This window comes from Micromys minutus (assembly GCF_963924665.1).
Source record: "Micromys minutus genome assembly, chromosome: 12".
Classification (NCBI taxonomy): Eukaryota; Metazoa; Chordata; class Mammalia; order Rodentia; family Muridae; genus Micromys; species Micromys minutus.
Genome location: NC_137981.1, coordinates 50485479 through 50511179, shown reverse-complemented (window position 1 = coordinate 50511179; position 25701 = coordinate 50485479). Strand labels below are relative to the sequence as shown.

Here is a 25701-nt window from a genome sequence, read left to right as displayed (position 1 = left end):
GCAGTTTGAGGTGCTAATGATCTTGAGATCTGTAACTCACTGAGGCAAACCACAGGGTCGGTGAGATGGTTCAGTGCCTTTTAAGCACAAGGTCTCAAGTTCAATTCTTAGAACCCACATAAAAAGGGTTGACACACATAAACCTAGTACTGGAGAGGCAGAGACAGGTGGGTTCTAGAGTAGTTAAGAGCACTGACTGCTCTTCCAGAGGTCCTAAGTTCAATTCCCAGCAACCACATGGTGGCTCACAACCATCTGTAATGAAATCCCATACATTCTTCTGGTGTGTCTGAAGACAGCTATAGTGTACTCATATAAATAAAAACAAATAATATTAAAAACAATAATAGTGTGTGTGTATACATGCATAAACAGTAAGAGGTTTTAACTACTGAACCATCTCTCTAGCCCCTAAAGATTTCTTAAAAATCACAGATATTATGTATTGGGCTGGGGATACAGCTCAGTGGTAGAACTCTTAATTAGCATGTTCAAGAGTCTACTTTTGACCCTACCATCACAGAAAGCACACACAGTATAGAGAATGTAAAACTATTTTTTGAATTAAGGAGCATAAAAAAAAACACACAAATCTTTTAGAAGTCTTCCAATTAAAAGGACCACTGTTAACTTAATAAAATATGCATAATTACCTTTGTTACTAAAATATATTGTTTTACAGTCAGTAATATACTCTAGACATATTTTTAACTTAGTAGCAAACTAACTCAAATTTTCTTATGCAAATAAATATTCATAACAATATAATTTCCAGAGCTGGCATCACTTAGGTAGTCTCTGCTGTGAAATATTAAAAGGCTCCCTACTGGTTTGCTTTGCTAATAAAGAAATAATGTATCAACAAGCTGTGAGGTTGTATTTACTGGCCACTTTACTCTGCTCACTTATGAATGATCAGTGAGGACTTTGGTATCTTTTGCCTACTTTTCATGCATATAACTAATTTACAGTTCTTTAAATATAGATGACTAAAAATATTAAAGCTAGCTGGAGCCCTATCATACACATGACAAGTACTCTCCCTAAACATTCCTTTTAAAAGAAGGCATTCAACCTAGACAATATTTCAAAGTACATCTATCTTTCTAAAGCCAACTATTAACCTCCCTTACCAAGGGGCTGTTTATCCTTTTCTTTCAGATTTTTAGTTAAATTTCTCAGTAACCTATCAATTCCATAATCTCATTTGAACCAAAGTATGTCATCTACATAAAGTCTGCTTTAACTTTATAGTATAGCCTCCACAACCACATTTTAAAGATGAATTTATTGATGTTTAAGCTATCTGACACCCACCATTATGCCTGACTTAAGTTTTGCACATGTATATAACAGTTGATATGAAGCATTCCCATTACCCCAAATCTCTCCTAGTTGGAAATGGTGGTGTACACTGTAGCGGAGGCAGAATGAATGAGAATGTTCAAGGCCAGCGTAGACTAAACAGCAAGTCTGTCTCCAAGTCTAACCCTGTCTTCAAAAATTAAAGAGCCGACAGGGATGGAGAGATGATCCAGCAGTTAAGAACACTTTCAGAAGAACAGATTTTGGTTCCCAGTAACCACTCAGGGAGGTTCACAATTGCTCCAACGGATCTAGCGCCCTCTTCTGGCTTCCTTGGGTGTGTGCACGTGTGCCAGGGATCCACCAGCCTTCACCTCCTCAGCACTCAAGAGTAGCACTAGCCAGCACACCTGGCTTTTTACAGGAGTGTCAGGACCAAACTCTGGTCCTCGTGCTTCCATAGCAAACACTTAGTCCACTGAGCCAGCTCCCAGCTCCCTACTTTCTAATACATAAATTAGAGCATTCTGCTATGGGCTGGAACAAAACTAACCAGAGAGACCAGTAAGGTTTAAGTAAGCAGTAACTATGTAGACAGAACAGGTGCTAGATGCAGTCAGTTATCAAAAGAAACGGGATTTGACACCGTTCTAGATAAACCTCCAAGAATTCTATTTCTTAAAAGAAACTTACACACAATAAAGTAAGAGGGAAGTGGGTAAATATCACAAACCTGACTCACATCCAATTCTTATAGAGACTAAAGCCAAATGAAGTCCTCCAGGATTTCAACTATTATTAAGTTATTTTTAACATGCTTCACACCTGAGTCACACTAAAACGCTGTAAAGAACTTGAAGCTCTAGTATGAAGGAGAGCCAAGAGCCAAGATAAAAATAATAAACCATGGCACTTACCTTTCTGGTGTCAACTTCAGTTATGCGCAACAGGCCTCAAGCTCACTGACCTCTTCTCTGAAGCGACAGGACATTTTATTCTTCTGTCACTTACTTCCAGACTCAGACTGCTGACCTCGTTAATTTTATTTAAAAGCAACAGACGTAATCAGGCATGGTAGGAGTGAAGGATCAGCTCAACCACCTCAGCTACATGGCTGTGTGAGACTCTGTCTTAAGCCAACAAAAACCCAACACTGAGGACATGCACTAGCCACACCACCATCGCCTTCTTCCTTACTAAGGAGAGCTAAAAATGACTGTGAGGTCACACACCCGTTTCTTTCTGAAGCTTAGACATCACGGTCTCATCTCCTCAAGTCCCGTCATCGGTATCATCTTTTTAAAGGCCAACAGAGTATACATTACTGACATCAACACCCAATACCCACTAAGTCTACATTTCTATTCCCAGACTAGAATTCTGGGTAACAGTGATATTTGTTTAATGTGAAATTCTGGAATCTTTGGTAGACAATGAAAGAAAGGTTTAGAAAGGTTTTTAAAGTAAAAATTCTAAAATGCCAAGGGGAAAATACTAAGAAAATAATTAGGTTATAGTTAAGCAATTACAGACTTATGTACTACTGTCTATCTCACTGTGTGATGGCATGCAGCATATATAAGATCAACACAGGAGTCTCTTTACACTCTAGTTAAGTGAGATAAAGTAATTCTCATAAACAAGATAGAAAAGGCCATGTAAAATAGCACATGCCTGTAATCTCAGCACTTGGGAAGCAGAAGCAGGAGGATCGCCTCAAGTTTGAGGCCAACCTGGCATAGGTAGCAAGTACAAGCCAGCTGTCTACTAAGAGTCAGTCTAAACATAAAACAAGATGGCAGCAGCAAAGGATATAAATGCAAATGTGCGATCCACACAGGTGGAAACTGCAGGCAGCGCGTCAGTCAGGAGGACTGTAAACATGCACGATTACAAGGACAGGAGACAACTAAAGAAGGCTCCAGAAGCTTGAGGTTCAGGCAGCTCCAAATTCATTTATTATATTAAAAGAAAATCTCCTCAGCTGTCCTTTAACTCTTGCACAAAAATTAGAAACTGATATACTAAAGGGGGAAAACAATTCCAGACATGCGTGCGCACACGCACGCACACACATTTACTTTACATGTATGAGGTATGCATGTGTACTATGGGTGTCCTTGGTACCCTGAAGCTGGAGTTGTGAATGGCTGTGAAACCCCACATGCGAGTGCTGGGAATCAAACTGGGTCCTCTGTAAGAGCAGCCAGTGCTCTTAACCAGTAAGCCATCTTTCCAGCCCTCATATGGATATTTAAAATAAACCACTTTAAAAATTACAATTTGACATGAAGTGAGTGGTACAGCAAAGAATATAAATACCACATGCCAACTGTGTAAATATAAAATATTTAATCTTTTCAAGCCCATTCCAAAAATTTAATTTTAATCATATGTATGTGTGTGAGGGGGAGGTGGTGACTAGCCCCTCAGAGGCACCAGATCCCCTGGAGCTGGAGTTACAGACAATTGTGAGTTGCCCAATGTGGGTGCTGGGAATCAAACCTGGGTCTTCTGAACGAGCAGCCAGTGCTCTTAACCACCGAGCCATCTCTCCAGTCCCATCTCAAAGAAAAAGAAAATAAAACAAACCCACAATGCTATAGATATATATTGTAATATACCTTCTACTCCTCTTCATCTCGCCCTCCAAGTCAGATGGAACCTTAAGGTAGTGAACTTTCCTGTGTTTATATTCCTGTTACTAATGTGAATTTTGAAGTTTTACACCAATATCTTTTTTATATAAATGGTACTATACTGTATATCCCTTTTCAAATTACATTTTTAGACTAACCAGGGCTTTCAAGACTTCTCTAGAATGGGGCCAAGGCACCTTGTTTTCCGTCATGGTTTCTACTAACTCCACAGGAAACCGAGCTTTTAACCACATGTGAGTTTCTCTTATATTACTTTATAGTTCTTCTAACTCAGAAGCAAAAGCTTAACCAAACCAGACTCACAAATGACTCAAACTAGAGCTAAACTATAAAGATGAGTTTGTGGTGAGGAAAGTTATCTGTGTTGCTGTAAAGGAGAAGTTTTATGTTGATGGTACTGTTGAATAGCATTTGATTATTTTACATATGTAAATGCTAGGCAAACACTTTACCTCTGAGCTAGGCTCCCAGCCCACTGATAAATATCTTCACTGTGGTGGTCTGTAAGCAAGATCATGTAAGTAAGCAAGGCACACACACACACACACACACACACACACACACACACACAAACAAGCACAAACATACAGACAAATAGCAGGGTATCATAAAAATAGCCACCTCTGGATTTATGCCAATGTCACCCTGCTGTTTAACGTATAGGACTGTGGTGGCATTTAAAGTTGAACTGACACTGTACAGAGAGGGACTTAGAGACGTTGGGTGGCTTCTGTACACTTTCTTGTAACATTTGTGTATAATTATCAAAATAAAATTTAAATTTAAAACTAAGTTCTTAAACTAAAGCACGTTGAAATTCCACAGCCTCTTTGCCATCAAATTCAAGCTGGTGTATTGCTATACAAAACACCCTGCACCTAAACAGTGCAAGTAGTTTAAGCAAAGTAAGAATAAAATCTAATTAGACTTGCATACATAAGAAAAGGCCACACTAGTGATGACCACTTTAATCCTAACGTATAAAGATAAATCTGAAAAGCTACTGACTTATAGGCAACTATTTTTAGGTTACTGTAAGTTCTTACCCTCATGGGACAGGAGGATTTATTTAAATAGCTATCTCTGTTCACCACAAACAACTCTGCTTCCTTTCTATTTTAAGCCAGCAAACTGGCCCTACATTTGCATATTTGTTTCCTAATCTAGTCACCTGTCTTTGCAGTAGTGAACCATTCACTACTAAGGAGGTTAAATTAAATACTGAAGATTACATGTTCTTTGTAGCATCTTTCATAACTCACTGGAACAAGAAATTTACTTCAGTGATCTGAAGGGAGCTCTTGGAAACCATTTCCTCAGTTCTGATGCTCACAGAATTCACCATCAAAGTACAGCTAAGCAGTGGCCCCCGTATAGCCAATCAATCAGTGACAGTCAACAGAAACAGTAATTTTTTTCTAGAAAACATATCAGTATTGTATGCACTTAGAGGCTTAGGCAGGAAGATAATGCATTTGAGGCCAGCCTGGGCAACATAGAGAGTCCACCTCAAAAAGAAAGAAAAATAACAAGCAGGGGCTAGAGAGATAGCTCAGTGGTTAAGAATGCATATTGCTCTTACAGAGGCCCAAGTTCCATTCCCAGCATCTACACTGTGTGGTTTACAAACATCTACAGTTCTAGCTCCATGGGATCCATTACCCTCTCTGGACTTCACTGGCACCTACACAATAAAACAGATCTTTAAAAAGGAAAGTCCCATTTGAGTGTTACAGGATATTAGGTAGATGTGGTTATTTAGATAGGGTGTTTGTCTGTCTAAGAACTGGAATTGCTGGGAGTGATCTTTGTAATTGCATGCCTGTATACATCTCTGGCACTTGAGGCAGAGGTAAGAGAAGGCAAGAGGATATCAACTTCAAGGCCAGCCTGAAATACATAGTAAGATTTTGTCTCCAAAAGCCAAAGACAAGAGTCGACAAGGTGGCTCAGCAGGTAAAGGCTCTAGCTTCCAAACCTGATGACCTGAGTTCCACCCTAGTAAGCCACAAGATAGGAAAGAACTAATTCCTGCAAGCTGCCCTCTGACCTCCAAAGCATGGCCTGGCCTATGAGCACCCCTACTACCGTCACTAACAAATAAACACAAAAATGCAACACTGCTAATTTATTTTAGTCACCTGTTATACAACACACATCAAAAGATTCCTGCTTTCTACCACAGACTCTGCCCTAATTCCACACAGAGGACTAAATAGTTGTCCTTCACTTACTATTCTGTACTCCAGATTGATCTATGCTGTCAGAAATGACAGGATGTTCCCCTTTAAAGATGAATGCACACTGTGTGTGTATGTTTGTGTGTGTAAGTTTTATGGTTATGGATACTTAGGCTGACTCTATAACTTGCTTTGTGAATAATCCTGAATTGAACACAGAGAGTACAAACACTCCTTCATCAGCATGACTTGGTTTCTCTGCATGTATATCCAGCAGGGGAATTCTGGATCATGTGCTAGTACTATTTACTTTTTTGAGGAACCTCCAGACCACAGAAACAATAACTTCCACAGTGATACCATGTTTTGCATAGCAGTGCAGGATAGTCAAAATAACCAACTTGGGGATTGTAAGACAGTTTAAGTCTTTTAGCCTCAGTTTGATCCCTAGAATTCATGTAAAAATTCTGTGTATGATTGGTAATCCCAGCACCAGGAAAGCTCTCCAGTACTCACTGGCTAAGCCAGTCTAGCCTATTTGGTAAGTGGCATGCCAAAGAGAGACTTTGTTTCCAATATTGTTGTGGTAGTTCTCAGCATACCTGAGATTGTGCTCTGGTCTCCATATACACTTAAACTACAGCTATATACACCCAATAAACACATGCACCTACATACAAAAACAACAGTAACAACAACAACAACATAATGATAATAATAATTTTATAATAGCCCTGTACACCCCATGTTACTTTTAAACTTCTACAAAACCTAGACATCCATAGAAAAACACAACTTAGGCTTCATTTCTTTAGTCTCTGATTATAAAGTTTAAAAGATTATCAATTTACAGGGTGTAGGAGCAAATCTTTCACACTAGATATGGTCTAGTCTAGTTATCCACTTTCTCATGGGCATTAGTCACAGGCAGCTCCATGGTTCTAATGTTCTGTTACATTTTGGGGAGGCTATTAAGTGCTATACAGTGTGAGTACATTCTAAGCAGTATTTTAAAACCTATTCAACATAGTAAGAGTCTATCAATATTTGTTTATAAATAGTCAGATTTCCAAAATTCTACGTATACTACAAAAGGAAATTTCACCATTTGTTTAAAGCTTTACAGCGCTAAGGAGACTAAGGTTGGAAAACACAATAGATTTCTCTAAGTGTTTATTTCATGGGCCACTTTACGAAGGACAGGCTTCCTGTAAAATTTCACCAAGATTTACACTTAACACACACCTAAGGTTAGGGCCTAAAATCTGCTAAAAGCAAGCTCTACAATGAAGTACACACCTCAGCGAACGATTAACTTACTGAGTAAGTGCTAGCCTTCACTGAGGTCCTACAACAGGAACTGTGCTGCCCACTTATGTACGTTATTCCTTATAAATGCCGAGGACAGTACCAGCTCTTATCTTAACTACGGCAAGGAAAATTAACTAACAAAGGTCAAGGCGGTTACAGTAAGCAGGGCACATGCTTTTCTATGCTCTTATCCCAACACAAAGTTTCTTATAATTACACCTAAACCCTAGGCACCTAGTCATGTGCTAGACACTGTATTCAGCTTTGAGAGTACAGTTATTGCCCTTGAAAAGAACAGTTTGGGAACTGTGGAATATTTTGGGGGGTAAGGAGAGTGGTACTGAAGAACTGACCCAGGGTCTTCTGAATACTAGGCAAGCACTCTACCAGTCAACTATGTATACTACTTCAGCAGGAAAACACTCCCAAATGTTTTTAAAACTGGATCTGAGAGAAAGCTCAGTGGTTAAGAGCACTTGTTACTACTGCAGAGGGTCTGGGTTCAATTCCCAGCACCCATAGAGAAGCTCAAAAATCTGTGACTCCATATCAAGGAACCCAACACCGTCTTCTGGCCACACATGGTACACATACATAGATGCAGACAAATGCTCATACACATAAAAATTACATTTTTAATTTGTAAAGCAGTAAAAATTGTTAATAGGAGTTCACAGGAAATAACAGCAGAAATGACGGCGGCGGTGGCTAAATCTGACTTTGAAGTCCAGGAGGTAAAACCATTATTCTTTAAAGCCATCTAATAGAGGGGGAAAATAACAGAAAGCCTCTCAGTTCTATCTTGAAAGATAAATGGATGAGGCGGGGTGTAGGACAAATTCTTCACAGATGGAAAGCATCCAGAGGCCTACAGGCATTGGTTAAGCAGGCTGGAAGGAGTGATGTGTGGTGCTGAAGAGGAAGTGGAGAGAGATTAGATAGGGTTAACCTTCGGCGAGGTGCTGCTCACCAGTGTAGAACCTAGTCTCAAGGCAAGAAGTACTCATGAAAGATTCTGAGTGCAGAGTCCTTTACGTTATTCAGAGACCCTGGAGGCAGCACGGTGAATGGGCAGCTGGAACAACAGGCCACTGAATAGACAGAGAAGACAGGAGAGGGGTGAAGCAGGTTACTCAGAAACCGCATGTCCAGCTCACCTCATCTGGTGGGACTGGCTCCCCAGTGAAAAGAGGAAGAGCTAAAACTACCATTAGCAGGTCACTTGAGCCAATTGCTCCTCTACTCATCAACAGTTTAGTATCTATCCCCCAACCCTCCCCCTCACCTCAGTCTAATAAAATTTTAAAAATTAGCACTGTTCATCACTTATTTATATGCTGTTTTAATATTTTTTTACTATTACAGATTAGGTTGGTAAGTCTGTTTTTAAATACATCAAAATAATCTTGCTATTCTCTCTTTAAATATTTTGTTTTTAAATTTTATGTTATGTATATGATCCTCTTTAAATATTTTATTTTTTTAAATTTTATGTTATGCGTACGATTGCTTTACCTATGTGACTGCATGTGGGCCACATGCATGCCTGGTACCCACAGAGATCAGAAGTGGATGCCCTGAAACTGGAGTTACAGATGGTTGTGAGCCACCATGTGGGTGCTGGGAACCAAACCTGGATTGTCATAAGAGCAACAAGTGCTCTTTGGTGCTGAGCCACGCCTCAGCTTCTTACTATAATCGGTCGACAGCCCTCGCCCCCTGCCCTTCACTATCCCTTTGTCTATGGCACATCTGATTTACCTGACTTCTCCTTCCTCCTGGGGGCTGTGCAAATGTTTCTCCATGCGTTTAAACCTGAAACCTGTTCTATGCTGTAAATGGTAGGGCCATGAAGGTGGCGATGGGACTGCGACACATGCTTTCACGTCCTCTAGTCATCTGGTAGCTAAGGAGCAGCAACACTCCACAATGACTACGAGTGGTACAATCAGCTGAGTAATTCTCTTACAGATGTACGTCTAAAGATTCTTTTTTTCCCCAAAAATGTCACCCTAATGGGAAAGTGTTCTTTTCCTACTCCCAAGTATGGACTAAGAAAGGGCTTTAATTATTTGCCACTGAGTCCTAAGTATTTCTTCTGAACTCGTCCGGTAACGTAGAGACTTTATAGTAAAATGCGATCGTGAGTTATTAGGCTGGAGACATAGCTCAGTGCCACAGTGCTTGCCCAGCATGCACACAACTCATGGCTCCATCCCCAGAATGGAAAACAAACAAGCAATACATTGCTTTGTAGAAAACTGTGCCATCAATGTCTAATGTAAAGTTTTGGTCACAACCAATGACACAGGCAAAAAAAAAAAAAAAAAACCAAAACAAAAAAAAGTTTATCTTCTCTCAAGAAAGAAAAGTGTTCAGTTGATGACCTTTCAGCAGTCTGAGTTCTATTCACATGTGAATCTCAAAGACAGCTTCAAGTGTCTTAGGGATTGCAGTTTATTGACTACAACTTCAAATCAAGCACAAGCCAAACCCTGTTAGCAAGCACGAGTGCATACTGCAGTCTTGTTCACACGGAAAATTCATGTGAAGATTTGCTCAGGATTGGTATTGTGCTGCCCCACTGAAAACTTAAGGTACCAACGTAGGAGCAAACAGACTTTGAAACTGTGCCCGTGCCCTCTGCATCCTTCATGGAAACCCTTAAGTAAAACCACAACCTTTACACTAAAGATTTGTCTAATGAAAGCTTCAATATGTGTGACTTGCTTTCTTTTTCATTCAAAATTCCCAGGACATGGAAATACAGGAGAGAATTAAAGCTGTTTTGGGCAAGAAGAGGTTTTTTTTTTCTTCTTTCTGCCTTCCACGTTTCATGATTCACAGGGTTCAGACTACATTTAAAAGAAAGAAAGAAAAAAAAAAAACTCTTATGACATAAAAGAGGAAGAACCAAGAGGAAAAAAAAAATCCCCAAATAAGAAACTTGAAAATTTGGGGAGGGAGGGGGTCAAACAAAAAGAATTTCATAACTCAGTTCTTTGTGTTCCTAGTTCTCTGCTCCAGATACCAGCAGTAAGACCCCAGCTCAAAGCCTCTGCTCTAGAGCTTTGTAGACACATGACTCTCAAAGCAAAGAAACTAATGAACACAGTTAAGGTATAACGGACATGGCTCTTAGCAACACTTAATTAACTGGTGGAATCCTAAAAGGGTTTGGACATAAAATATGCTGCAGGAGAAATCACCCACCAGACACAGTGGACAGAGGTACACTCTTCATCCTCCAGGACACGCTTCCACTACCATAACCTCTGTACTTCAAAACAGGTGCTTCTTGACTAGGACGAGGCTTGTTTTGTGTGTGTTTGTTTAATCTTGTTACAATGTCATTGCTTTCTACACTTGGCATTTTTCAGCTGCCAATGAGTTCTCTTCTAACCATCCTGTAGCTGGGGATCTAGTAACCGTTGGTTATGGTGGTACACACCTGTACTCACAGCACTAAGGACTGCAACAGCTTGGAACCCAGCCAGGGCCACAGAGCAAGACTGTGGGTCAGGGGACTGATTATAAAACTGCTTTCATGTTTCTTAATGTTATCGTGTTTCCACAATTGTTATGCCATTTATATGACCTAGACAAGAAAGTTATTACAGATGAGATTACTAATCGGAAACAAGTGTCAATGGAAAGGCAAAGTAGTAAGTGTGGCATTGAATGTCTTTGATTGAAGCTCTGGGAGGCAGAGGTCAGCCTGATCTACACAGTGAGTTATAGGCTATCCATGTCCACACAGTGAGACCCTGTCTCAAACAAACAAATAATGTAATGTCACACTGGGCTGGAGAGAGAGCTCTTTCTTAAAGGCTAAGGCTCACAACCAAAAGATAAAAATACCCATAATTTTAGGTACTAACCAAAAAACAACCACAACAAAACACACACACACACACATACACACACACACACACACACACCCCACACACACTCCCCAAATATGGTCCAGAAGCGGGAGTAAAACAGGTTTTCTGCCGCCTTTAGTTTCAGAAAGCTGCATTCAAAGGGCATTTAAAATGTAATCCCGCCCGCCCACCCACTCTTCTCCAAGATTTGCTCACAGAAAACAATTAAGCAGACATCAAAGTGAACAGGAAATAAAGTGACTAAAAATAGCAGGTGTGGCCTCACCTCTGGTGAAGCTTTGGATAAATGTAGATAACTGTCCAGAAGAGCATCAGATTGGGGATAGGAGCCCAATACAATAGGCCTTTCCTGCTCAGTCATATCCGGCATGCTTTGCTTTTCTTTTCTTTTTTCTTTTTAAAAAACAGGACGGTAAGCTGCCCAGACTAGCCTTGATCTCAGGCTGGGCTGAGAAGCACCGGAGCTCCAGATCCTCTTGCCTCTGCCTCTCCAGTTCTGAGATTACTGGCATCATGCTTGGCCTCATATGGCCTCATACCCCATTTTGTTAAGAGACTTAAAACTATTTCAAACTCTGGGAAAACCCAAGAAAGATGTTACACAGAATCCAACATTGCTGGAGTCGAGTGCTTATGCTAAAGTTTTTATATGTGAATCTGCGTACTATAAGCATCTGAAGTCTTTATTAATTTAGTTTGGGCTTGGGGCTGGGGGGATGGTAAGCTGCACTTGCTTCTCTTGTAGAGGACTCAGGCCCTATTCCCAGCATTCACATGACCAGCCTGTAACTCCAGTTCCCGAGGATCCAACATTCCTCTTTTGGCCTTCGATCGCTACAGGCACGTACACTGTGCACATATGTGCATGCAGGCACAATGCTCATATACGTAAAATAAACAAATATTATTTAAAAAGAAAAGGTGAGGTATGATGGCATGCATCTTTAACCCAAGCACTCAGGAGGCAGAGGTAGCAGGATCTCTGTGAGTTTTGAGGCCAGCCTGGTCTACATGCCAGGACACCCAGGACTACATAGAGAGACCCTGTCTCAAAAAATTTTAAAAAGTCTTAAAATGTGTGTGTACCATTACAGTCCCTGCAGTGGGAAGTAACTACGAGTTTGCCTGACTGGACAACAGAATGGACCGCCGCTCAGTCACTCACACACTGAGACACTCAGGCCTTTGGTACGCAGCATGTATTAATATGGAATTGTGCTAAAGGACACGTTTGTTTCCTTTCACACAGGCTATAAAGACGGCTTTCAGTCAGCTATGAGCAGACCTGTTCTTCAATTTCATTTCACTTCTGTTTAAAATGTAAGAGCCGGTCATTTTACACTGTCCTTTATGCACTGTGGTAAAATAGCTGGTCTAAAAGATTAGACTCTGAGATTCTTGACGGTCTGAGGGTGCCTGCCACTTAAGCCTTGCTCAGACCTCTTTTATCCTGGCTTGACTTGGGATTCATGTTTAACCAGTTCCCTTGCCTACTTCAACTGAGAAACAGGCATATTAAGGCAGAGAAAAGTACTGGAGAGGAAAAGAGGGGTGGAGACACTACAATGGTAGAGGGTGAGAAGTCATTTTGCCATAGGGGGAACCTGCCCACGCCCTTACGGCCACTACGCAGGTGACTTGCGCTGGCCACACTAAAGGTACAGTTCAGAAGTTAATGTACACAATGACCTTGCTTCACCAGTGAAGGTTGTAGTGAGTGATTTCTGGGTATTAAGAGGCTCAGATCCTCCTTATGATGAAGACTTACTCAGAAACGGTCACGAAACTCCAGCTGCTAAGGGGACTATATCCATTCTATGGACAACTGACTTAAATCCCTAGTGATTCCAATTTCGGAGGAAATATGTCTCAAAAGTACCATATGTACTGTCTGCTAAGGCAGAGAACTAACATTTATGACACTAATACCGTCCTTCTCTCTGTGAGAACTCAATAGGCTCTCCCTTTTAAAGAATTGTCGTTACTAATCTTTGTTTCCTTTCTCCTAGTATCAAAATGAATCAGGGAAAGGATTTTAGTAGTTTTCTCCCACTATGATAAAATCCACCTGACCCAGAAACAACTGGTCTAAGCATATCACCTTCTCAGAAAACAGTGCTTTCAAACCAAGTATTAACGTGGAGAGAGGAGGAGGTCTTATAAGTCAGATAACAGAAGCACATGAATCAGTGGTTATGTTTGACAGGTCCTTTGGGGTAAAGAGCAGAAACTACTCCATAACCCTAGAAGATTTAGAAACAAACACTTTCATGTTTCCTTAGATTAACAATGAAAATCAGATATAATTGTGGACATCTCAGAAATTATTATTTACCAAGTCCTTTATAGCCAAAGGGAAAACCCACATCAAGAAATCTGTAAGCATCATTAAGATTGTGTTACTATCATCTTGTTTCTTTTAATAAAAGCAGTGACTTGTGATATGTAGAGCAAGTGAGCCAAACGTGCACAGTAGAACCACCACACCCCTCAAAAAAATTTTTTTAAAGGGTTTGGTAAAGGACTGTCAAAAAAAGAGCTGAGCCTAAAGAAAGGCAAGACTTGGTTGGGTGAGTCAAGGGAACTCCCTGCTCACACGACCCCAGACAGTGTCCCCAGATAGGTGTGAGGAAAAGGGACTGAGGAGAAACCGCCTGGACGCTTCAGGAGTGGGTGGCGGGCGCGGTTGCTCTACCCACCTCCCGCTAGGTACCCGTCCAGCAGTCACCGGGGACGCCGGCGGACGACCGCCCGGTCCTCCCCGCGCCCTGCAGCGCCTCCCGCCGCTGCCTCCATCCCCGCTCCTTGAGTCCCCGAGCCGTCGCCCGGCGAGGGCCGTTCCCCGCGGCGCGCTCGGCACCTTTGATGACGCGCTCGGTCGTGGAGAACTGAGGGCGCCTCACGGACATGGTCTCCTCCCGGCTCCGGCGGCCCGCTGGACGCGAGCCGCCGCCTTCCTCCCAGGCGGGCTGCGCTTGGCGAGCCGGCAGCCACCGTGCCCTGCCCGGGATTACTGGGCGTCCTCGGACGGCGGCGGCCGCAGCGCCGCTCCCTTCCTGCGGCGGCGCCCGCGGTTCGGCTGGGACGACCGCGTCGAGCGCTTACGGCGACCGCGGCTGAGGGAGACAACTAGGGAGAGCGCGGCTGCGCGCGGCCCGGTCCCCGCGTGCGCGCCTCCGCGCTCACAACTTCCCGGCGGCCCCGCGGGCCTCCGCCGCGCTCTGCGCACGCGCGGCTCTCCCTTCTCGGCTCTGGGGTTACTGCTGCCCACCGTCGGCCTCGCGTGGGGCGGATGCCTGGACGCTCCACCCCGACCTGTAGCTTCCCAAACCAGCCGCTGGGACCACGGAGGCAGCTGCGACCTTGGGACCAGGCAGGCATCCTGATTCTCGGTTGGCACCGAGTCTGTGTCCCTCTCTCATGAGAGAGAGCGCCCATCTTCTCGTGAACGCTTCTCCCCCACCCACTGTGTCTACCTAAGAAATTATCCATTCTACCCTGCTTCTCAGATTTCCTTCTCCCATTCACCAACCCACAAATTTTGAAACCCCTGTCAACTTCATGTTTGTTGCATGCAGCATGTGTCTTGCATCCTAAGGACCTTGGCGCCCCATCCTACTCCACTTGGGAGGGTGGGACCCTGTCTCTGAGAAGCGGTGTCTCCCATTCTATTTACAAGAGAAAGAAGAGTTGTTACTTGCTGTCTTCTGGGAAGCTAGACCAGACCTCCTTAAGAAAGGGAATTGACTTCTAACCGATCTTCCCTAAGTCACCTGCCTACTTGAACGCATCTTTTTCACTGTGGTTTAGTGACACCTCACCTGCTTCCCTTTCGTGTGTGTGTGTGTGTGTGTGTGTGTGTGTGTGTGTGTGTGTGTGTGTGTGTGTGTCTGTGTGTCTGTGTGTCTGTGTGTGTGTGTACGGTGTGTAGTGGGTGTGTGTCTGCATGCATGAAGTGTTCGTATTTGTGTGTGCTGGCGAGCTCTCTCATATGAGCGCATGTGGAGGCCAGAGGTCGAGTTAGGGTTTCATCCTCTATTGTTCTTACCTTTAATTTAATAGACAGGGTCCCATTAAACTTGAAGTTGACATGCCAGCTAGACTGGCAGGCCAGCAAGTCCTGTCACATCTGCCTGTCCCTCCTTCCCCACAGCACTGAGGTTACAAACGCTGAGGTTGTACCCAGAGCCCTTCAGCCACTGGGGCATTTTTCCCAGCCCCCTCTCTGTGTGCTTTTTATTTGGTTTGTGCAGTGATAGGGACTTGCAACACCATATTCAAGATTCAACAATCTGTCTTATTTTAACGTTAAAAACTGGTCATTATCGCTCCTTAATTAGAAGCCTAGAACTAACTGTCTTGCTACGACTGCCCCCTCACTGAGGACAGGACTTGGCCAGGCAAACAGTACTTTGATTTTTTTTTAAAGCAATGATAATGAAACTGGAATCCAAGGAAACATATACAATTTATAGGCCAACCGGTCTTCATAGTTACAGTGGCCAAAAAGAAAACATATGTAGCATTGTAAATTAAATTTCAGTAGTTCAGTTTCCTCTTGTGTACTAGCCAAACTTCATGTGCTGGGTACAGTATTTGATGTGATAGGACATTTTCATCGTTCTGGAAAGGTTTAGCTTGGTTTGGTTTGGGGATTTTACTTACTTTGTTTTTAGAAACAGGTCTTACGTCATTCAGGCTAGCCTGGAACTTGATACGTAGCCAAGAATGATCCTGATCCTCCTGCCTCCACCTCTCAAATGCTGGGATTATTGGTATCTATCACCATGCCCAGCCATTGCAGGAAGTACCCTGGAATAGTTAAGAGACTGTGGGTAAAAACTAAGTCTCCCTAGTACAGAGTCCAGAAGGGAGTCTAGCACAGGGTCTAGCATCAGAGCCAAAATTGTCTCCTGTTGTTTTGACCTAAGATCTTTCACAGTAAGGCACACTCGAGTCGGGAGCACTTTAGGGACTAAATAGAGTATGGTTTTGTTTTCACGGAGCCTGGTTTCAGGCTTCCACAACTGAGAACGGTTCCGATATTTTAAAGAAAGCTAAGAAGCAGTCACAGTGCTATGCCTCTGTTGAGCAGACCTGGAAGCAGATGCTAACACAAGGATTGTTAAAAGCAAAAAGGTTTGGGAAACTACAAACCAAAAGGAAATGGCAGATTGTTCCGTGTTAGTTATGGAAAGTTTAGCAACTACTTGGATTTCCCCCACCCTCCTGGGGTAAGCCCAGGCTGTCCTAGAACTCATTCTACAGACCAGGCTGGCCTCGAATTCACAGAAATCCACCTGCCTCTGCCTCCTAAGTGCTGGGATTGAAGGTGTATGCCACTGCACTGGATCGCCCACTTGGATCTTAAAATTGAACCACCCCAATACATAAAACATTAAGCACTCAGAAGGCAGAGGCAGGAGGATAGGAATATTATTCAGTTCTTTCTCCACTGGACTCTAAAGGTGGAGACTATATCCTGTGTCTAGGTTGGTCTTTCTATATAAGATGCTCATTGTTTGCTGATGCAAGAATAATAAAGTTACCTCCTTTTAAAATAATTTCATACGCTCTTGTACAGAGCGAGTGAAGTATATGGGCAGTTGGCGAATTGTCTTAGTTTGGGTTTAGAGTTTCATTGCTGTAAAAAGCATCAAGACCAAAGACAACTTGGGAAGGGTTTATTTCAGCTTATGTGTCCTGGTCACAGTCCTTTGAATTCAGCAACCACATGGTGACTCACAAACGTCTGTAATGGGATCTGATGCCCTCTTCTGTTATGTCTAAAGATAACTATAGTGTACTCATATAATAAATAAATCTTAATATGCCTTATATTCAAACCACAAGAAATATATATATGATATATAAGTATATTTATATCATATATATGGAGAGAGAAAGAGATCAGTGTGGTAATTTGAATAAAATGGCCCCATAGACTGATAGGGAATGGCACTATTAGGAGGTGTGGCCTCACTGGAGTGGGTGTGAACTTGTTGGAGGAAGTATGTCACTGGGGTTGAGGTTTGAAGTTTCAGAAGATCAAGCCAGGCCCAGTCTCTCTCTCTCTCTCTCTCTTTCTCTCTCTCTCTCTCTCTCTCTCTCTCTCTCTCTCTCTCTCTCTCTCAGCTACTCTCTGGCACCATATTTGCCTGCTGTGCTCCCTGCAGTGACAGTAATGGACTAAACTTCCGACACCATGAGCCAACCCCAGTTAAATGCTCTTCTTCATAAGACTCGCTGTGGCCATGGTGTCCACGTGGAAACTCAAATACAATCGGAGAGCATGTCCCACAGAGAGACCAAGTATTGTTTCAAGAAAGCCTCTGTATTTTCTTTCTTTCTTTCTGTTTTTTGTTTCGACGCAGTTTCAAGAATCCCAGTGTGGCCTCAAACTCACCATGTAGCTGAGGATATTTTATTTGAGAGATTTATTTCATATTTATTTATTTAGCTAGTTTTTTTTTTTTTTTTTTTTTTTTTTTTTTTTTTTTTTTTTGAGACAGGGTTTCTTAGGGTAATCAACCCAGGCTGGCCTCGAATTCCCCGATATCTGCCTACCTCCGCCTCCTGAGTGCTGGAGCTAAAGGCGAGGCCACCATACGTAGCTTATTATTATGTTTTTAGTAACCATTTGCATGTCCCACGGCCTGCAGAAACCAGAGATGTGAGACACCACCCCGGGTGCTGGAGCGATGGGTGATTAAGAGCCACTTGACATGGGTGCTAGGAATTGAACCCAGGTCCTCTGCAAAAGCAGTCCCCACTCTTAACCACGAGGCATTTCTCCAGTTCCTAAGCCATCTCTTCAGACCCTGGACTTCTTTATAAACCTATTTTGTTAAGATCTTGAATTACATGTATTTATTGCATATGTACTCATACATTTAAGTTTCACTGCCTATGGAAGCCATAGGGTAACTTGCAGGAATTGTTTTTCTCGTCCCATAGAGAGTTGGTCCTGGGTAATGAACTCACGCCATCAGGCTCGTTAGCACATGACTATTCCACTGAGTATCCAAAAGTCCTGACCTTACGTTTCTGATCCCGTTGTCTCCACCTCCTGAGTGCTGGCATGCTGGCACATGTGTGCTAGCACCACGTTTATGTGGCTTCAGGATGCATCCCAGCTTTGTGAATGCTAATTGAGCACTCCACCAACTGAGCTACTGCCCAAGCCCTCAAGAAAACCCATGTTTCAGTTTTAAATATTGAGGTATAACTTTAACATGATACAAATTTACCCCTTGTTTTAATAAGGGAGGAAGTGATTACATGAAGACCATGGGGGGAGAATCTATATAAAATTAAGACACTATCCTACATGATGTCTTCCTAATTTCATCCTAATGAATGCCAGTAGATGCTGACACCTTTTCCTTTCATGTGCACATTTATCAGCTCAAAATAAATTTAGCCAGGACATGGTGCACAGCTTTAATCTCAGTACTTGGAAGGCAGAGGCAGGTGAATCTCTGTGAATCCCAGGCCAGCCTGGTCTACATGGACTGTTCCAGGACAGCCAGGGCTACACAGAGAAAAGAACCGATCTTGAAAAACAAAAGACAAAACAAACAAAATGAACTCAGTCCAGTCAGATGTGGTGGTATACATTTCTGGTCTTCGCACAGAGGGCCAGTAGTTCAGGGTCATCCTGGCTACTTAGCAAGGTTGAGGTCAGCCTTGGCCAGGTAAGATCCAGTCTCAGATGTCAAAACAAATCAGTAGCAGAGCATTTGACTAGTATAACAAGGCCCCACGTTAGAACTTCAGCGCCAAAAGACAAACAGTGGAACCAGGGATGTGGCTCAGGGGTTACCTACCATGCAGGAAATCCTAGATTTACTTCATAGACACACACACATACACACACGCGCGCGCGCGCACACACACACACACACACACACATATACTTCCCCATATAAAACCAACTCAGTGATTTCACATAAAGACTTCCTAAGCACAAAAGTAATTAAAGTAATTAAAGACTACTATGCTTGACTACTTAAAAAAGATAAACATAATTAAAAAGCATAAAAGAAAGTATTTTCATCTCACTTGTCAGTATAAATAATACCTGGTTAGAAAAACAAACAAACAAAAAATAACAACAAAAGGCAAAACCCAGCAAGGCAAGTTGAAAAAAAAATGCCAAAACAAAACACTTCATATTATTATTAAATGTAGTGGTGTATGTATGGCTGTAATCCCAGCACTTGAGGGCTGGAGATAGAGGGATCGCCACGACTTTTAGGCTTATCTACATGGCAAGTTCTAGGCCAGCCAGAGTTACACAGTGAGATGAGATCCTATCTCAACAACCACAAAAATCAAATCAAAACAAACTCAAGGGTTGGGAGCTGGCTCAGTGGGCTAGAGAATTTGCAATGCAAGCATGAGAACCTGAGTTCAAATTCCTAACATAAAAGCTGGGCAGGCTGCATGAAACCTCAACACTGAGGGGCAGACGCAGGAAGTCCTAGAAACTCACTAGCCTGCTAGCCTAGCCCAGATGGCAGGCAAGCTCTGGTTCAGCAGGAGACAAAAGGGTAAGGATCAATAGAGGAAGATACTGGCGCCCACCTGCATACATTCCCATGTATACAATACACCACACAGACACACATACACACACACACTGCACAGAAACAAAGAAGAATAAAAATACATAAGGTGATAAAATTTAAGAAGGGGACCAGCCTGTAAGTTCAGGCCTGTTGCCCCAGATTCTTGGGACACTCAGGCAAACTAGGAAGTTCAGAGTCAGCCTAGAGTACAAAGTAAGTTGAAGGGTGGCTTGGAAAACTTAATGAGACCATATTCTTTGAAAGTAAAAGTAAAAAGTTGGCTGGGGAATGTAGCTCTGTGGCAGAGCACTCCTGTGCTCCTATCACACAATCTTAGCGCGTAGATGGCTGATGCTGGGAGATGAGGGAGAGGTTCAAGGCCAGTGTTAGCCACATGATGAGTTCAAGACCAGTCTTGGATGTATGAGACTCTGTCTCAACACACAGAAAGAAAACCAAAAATCAAAGTGAGAGTTGCATTTCTAGCGTGTGGGAAACAAGAGGGAAAAAGACTAAGTTCTAGGCCAGCCTAGGCTACACAGTGAGATCCTGTCTCAAACAACCATCCAAGATTCACTGAGCTAACTGCGTCTCTTCCTTACTACTTTCTGCATGGGACAAAATTGAAAGTACTTCTGAAATGACCAAGATTAACACTCAGTTATTTGTGGTGGTGCAAGTCTGTAGTCACAGCCCCTAGTCACTGAAGCTAGAAGGTCAAGAGGTAAAGACTGGAGCTGGGTATAGTGGGTGTGTGTATGGATCTATGCCTACAACTCTGGAGGGTCAGTTCAAGATCATCTACCACTACATATGGAGTAGAAGTTCTGCCTGAGCTCTGCTAGATTCTGTCTTTAAAAAAAAAAAAAAAAGGAGAGAAGGAACAAAAAGAGAACAAACAAACAAAAAAGGCTTGAGAGAGGACTAAGCTGTATTTTGAAACTTTGTTTCAAAAAAAGGGATTCATGTTACATTGGATTTTTATTAATTACTTTGAATTTAGGTTGTCATCCCAGGGCTTGTGAGACTTAGAGTATTTCCCTAAGCACTGCATACATTTTAATTAATGACCTCTAAGAAATAAATGATAGCAAACTCTTGTAATTTAACAAAAGCACAGGGAGTCACTGTTTCTTACTGCACTGTAAAACTAACCTGGCTTCAGTTTCTGTTTATATGAAGCCATGAAATCTCAGCCAAGTGCAAACCAAAGACTGAAAAACACTTTAGAAACAAGACTAAAACAAGCATTTCTAATGATTGTTTTTTTAAAATGTGCATTGGTGTTTTGTCTCTGTACGAGAGAGTGTGAGTGTGTGTGTGTGTGTGTGTGTGTGTGTGTGTGAACTCCTGGACCTGGCGTTACAGACATGTATGAGCTGCCACATGGGTGTTGGGAATTGAACCTGGGTCTTCTGGAAGAGCAGCCAGTGCTGTTAACCACTGAGCCACCTCTCCAGGCCCCTAAATAAGCATTTCTAAAACAGGTGCCCAGTTGCTTTGTAGTGTATAGCTTCTGATTTATGTGAAAAGTACTACATACTGTGTGGTGCATGCACATGTATGTGTGGGTGCAGCTGCACATATGCAGGTGTGTGTTCAGAAGCTACCAGGTGTCATTTCTCTCTGTCTCAACTTTATTCCTTTAAGACAGGGTCTCTGAGCCTGGAGCTATGCTGGCAGCCAGTAGGCCCAGCAGTCTTGGGGTTTACATTCAAATTCTCATGCCTGCACATGTCCTACTGACCCATTTTCCCTCTAGTCCTCTTTTTTTTTTTTTTTTTTTTTTTTTAAGATTTATTTATTTATTGTATATAAGTACACTGTAGCTGTTTTCAGACACACCAGAAGAGGGCATCAGATCTCATTATAGATGGTTGTGAGCCACCATGTGGTTGCTGGGAATTGAACTCAGGACCTCTGGAAGAGCAGTTAGTGCTCTTAACTACTGAGCCATCTCTCCAGCCCTCTAGTCCTCTTTATTGTTTAATTTTTCTTTTAAAAATTCCCAAGAAACAATATAGTTTTTTTAAATTGATTTATAAATTTTATATGTGAGTTAGTATTTTCCCACATCTGTATATATGGACCACCTTGTGTGTCCTGGTGTCCAAGAAGGCCCAATGGTGGCCATCAGATCCCTTGAAAGTAGAGTTATAGAATGTTAGCTAGAAGTTAAATCCCCATCCTCTGCACAAGCAGCGAGCACTTTAACCACTAGGCCATCTCTCCATCCCCTAATACTATTTTTTGAAGTTAACAAATAAAGCAATATTTCATTAAGATATCATCCTGTGCATGTGTCTTCATACTTTGTTCTAATTCATCCCTGCCTTCATTTTACTTTTTATTCTGAGACAGGATCTTCCTAAACTTCCCAGACTGGCTTTGAATTTACCTTGTAGCCAAAGTCAGCCTTAGACTTCCAACTACAATTGTCTTGGCCTCCCAAGTAGCTGGAATTATAAGTCTGTGTCACCAGGTCATGTTAAAAAAACATCTCTTTTGCGATTAGAAAAACGTGTGTGGTGTATGTACATGTGTGTGGTGGTGGGGGCGTGCATAAATGCTGAGGTCAGAAAAGGACATCACAATCTACCTTATTTTTCTGATGCAGTTCATTACTGAACCTGGAACTGGGCTGGCTGGCAGCAATCCCAGGGAACATATCCCATGCCAGTAATTCTAGCACTTGGTACACCGAAGACAGATGTGAGTTTGAGGCCAGCCTGGGCTACAGAGTAAACAAAATAAACTGACTTAGACGGCCACAGAGGATGTTGTTACCGGCTTGCTTCCTCTGGCTTTCTCAGCCATTCTTCTTACACAGGCTGGATCCACAGGCCCAGAGAGTGGCATTGCCCATGGACTGGGTCACTTAACAATCAAGAAAATGCCCAGAGGCATGTCCACAGGCCAGTCTGATGGAGGCAATTACTCAATGGAGGGTCCCTCTTCCCCCGTTTCTGTTATTACTTATCCTGTCAGCTGACCCCTTCGACAGTCCATTGTTATGCATTGCAGATCCTTCTAAGAGCTTGAAGCAGATTTGCCATTTTGGCTTCAAAGTGCTCAGATGCCAACTGTCCCTTCCTGATTCACTCTGATTCCCATCTACTTCTCCAAGCTCAGCAGTGCCTTCCCTCTGGGGCTGTGACGGTTGGGGCAGCCTCATCGCCTCCTACAATCTGGCCTCAAGCACACCATGCTTACCCCTCCCTACCTCTTGCTTTCATGGTCCTTTAGCTTGGAACATTCCTCTTCTCCTAGACTTTCACAGAGCCACAACTCAAATCAAATAGCCTCTGGCTTGGGCCCTTCTCTGATATCCAGCACCCACATAAAAAGCCAGGGTTGCAATGTGTCCTGTAACCTCGATTCACTCATTTTCAAAATAAGGGATAAGAACCAATCAAACCAAAGCAAAACCAACCCCAGAGCATATGTTACTTGGCCTTCTATTAGAAACCGTGACTTGGACAATATGTACAGGACACCATCAGACCACAGCTCAGGAGTCCACTTGTGAACCTCCAGTAATAGGAAGCAGGAGGGGACATATATGATCCAAGCACAGTGTGTGTGTGTGTGTGTGTGTGTGTGTGTGTGTGTGTTGGTGTGTGAATCAAAGTGTCTCCATGAAATGAGCAGAGATGATTTAAAAAGATGGTTGTGGGCACTTGAAAGAATCTCTCACTTTGGGAAGAAATGACCAAAAACTATTTGTTTCTTCCTTAGTAGCATTTATAATTAAACACCCCCCCCCCAGTCTTGAATCCCCAACTCTCTCGCCTCCACTTCTCAACTGCTGCAAGGCTGTATTACACACCCCAACAGATAAACACACATTTTAAGAGAAAACACCTTATTTACAATGACTTCAGCAAAGGACCCATTGGGGTCTCCACTGAGATATGTGAAAATGCAGGTGGACTGGGTGGACCTAATTTTCTTGTTCACAACCTAAGTGTTTAGAGTATCTATGAGCAAACCACAGGCACAGAAGTAAACCCCACAGTCTTGTGGGAGAAGTACTTCTTGGCTTATGATTACCAGGCCGGAGACCTTCTAGTTATTCCTTAATTGATGTTACAACCAACCTGACCCCACTACCTGCTGCCAAGGTCAAAGGCTATTATAGCAGAAGAGTGTGTTAACTCACTTCCTTCCAAATGAATCTTGAGAAACAGTCGGTGAGGAAAGGTATGGTGGTGAAAAGAAAACACATGGGGGGTGTGCATTCACACACCTGCGCAAACACACACACACACACACGGAAATATAATATATGTATTTCCTTGACTTCAATTTTCTGGGGTTAGGGGGTGAGGGTTAGAGGCTGGAGAGACAGATCAGTGCTTAAAGAGTTTTTACTACTCATAGAAAGACCTGAGTTCAGTTGCCAAACGCTCACAACCAGCCAACTCCAGCTCCAGAGCATCTGATGCCCTCTTGTGGCCTCTGAGAGCACCACCCCCCCCCAGTCCCAATTCATAATTAAAATAAAAAATATTCTAAAACTCTTATTTATTTTATATATGTAAGTACACTGTAGCTGTCTTCACATACACCAGAAGTGGGCATCAGATCCCATTACAAATGGTTGTGAGCCACCACGTGGTTGATGAGAATTGAACTCAGGACCTCTGGAAGAGCAGCCAGTGCTCTTAACCACTGAGCCATCTCTTTAGATGCCCTAAACTGCTACTTATTCAGTGTAGGGAGCTTCACATACGCCATAGCACCTTTGTGGAGGTCAGAGGATAACTTGCAGAGTTCTCCTTCCACCATGTGGGTGCCAGGGTCATATCAGGTTATCAGGTGTGGATAGGTTTACCTATCAGTCTCCGGGATATACAGTATGTATGTATATCCCATGCTAGATCATGAAGTAAATAGGCAGGCATTTGTTTTCCCAGTGTTAAGATCTATGTTCACATGGAGTATCTTTGCTATCTCTCAAAATAGATTTCCCTCCAATCAGATCTAAGCACCACTGACTAGAAGAGGAACCAAGAGGGCAGACACCTAATTACTTCAGAAGACATTTCCAGTCTTAGTGCATTTCACCCCATCCCCCCCAAGGGCTTAGCTGGCTAAGAGTATTACCAAGGGATGTCTGCAGTGACCGTTTTAATCATCTTAAAGGCCTGTTTACTTCTGTGTTGTGTGGGTCAGACTTTTGCCTCGTTCAAGGATGTGTTTCTAAACCAACACAGGCCAGATGAGAAGCAGAAAGCAAAGCCATCCTCCGGGAACATGCTATCTGTTGTAAGGAAAGGTTTGGCAGCCCACAAACACGCAGGTGTGCTGTACCCCGTCTAAGCCTTCTCTTCTCATTCATTCTTTTTGCAGAGAAGCTGCTGATGTATCAGAAAGCAACTGATACTTCCAGCCACAACTTTAGTGTGAAAACGTCAGTTCACAATGCCAGTCCTGAAAATGAGCTATTGCAAAGGGAAAAACACACCCAGTCTAGGAAAGCAGTGAGCGGGTGTAGATGCCAATGCCACAGCCAACAACCATTTGATAACCCCAGCAAACATGGAGCAAATTAGTGCAAATCAAAAGACCAAAGTGGGGCGTGGCACCGGCTAGTCTTTCTGAAGACCAGGTTTGATTCCCAGCTCTTCTGCTAACCAGGTCCCAGGGGATCTGATGCTATCTTCTGGCTTTCTCTGGTACTAGGCACGCAAGTGGTACACACTTGTAAATTTTACAAAACACACAAAAACACACACACACACAATTAAAGACCAATATGATTTGTGGATGCTGTCCTAGG

The 25701-nt window shown here is 42.7% G+C and overlaps 1 protein-coding gene across 4 annotated transcripts in view; it reads right to left on the bottom strand.

Annotated features, from left to right (window-relative positions):
• The window catches only part of PPP3CC (protein phosphatase 3 catalytic subunit gamma), a 63158-nt gene extending 48654 nt beyond the window's left edge, over positions 1-14504 (bottom strand). For 3 of the 4 annotated variants that reach the window (XM_080926438.1, XM_080926439.1, XM_080926441.1), the window contains exon 1: positions 14204-14504. In XM_080926438.1, the coding sequence (XP_080782564.1) occupies positions 14204-14252 (49 nt within the window). In that variant the 5' untranslated portion in view covers positions 14253-14504. Of the gene's footprint in view, positions 1-2222; positions 2482-14203 lie in introns of those variants that run through there. The other variant, XM_080926440.1, reaches the window with a different exon arrangement.
• Positions 14505-25701: the final 11197 nt, after the last annotated feature.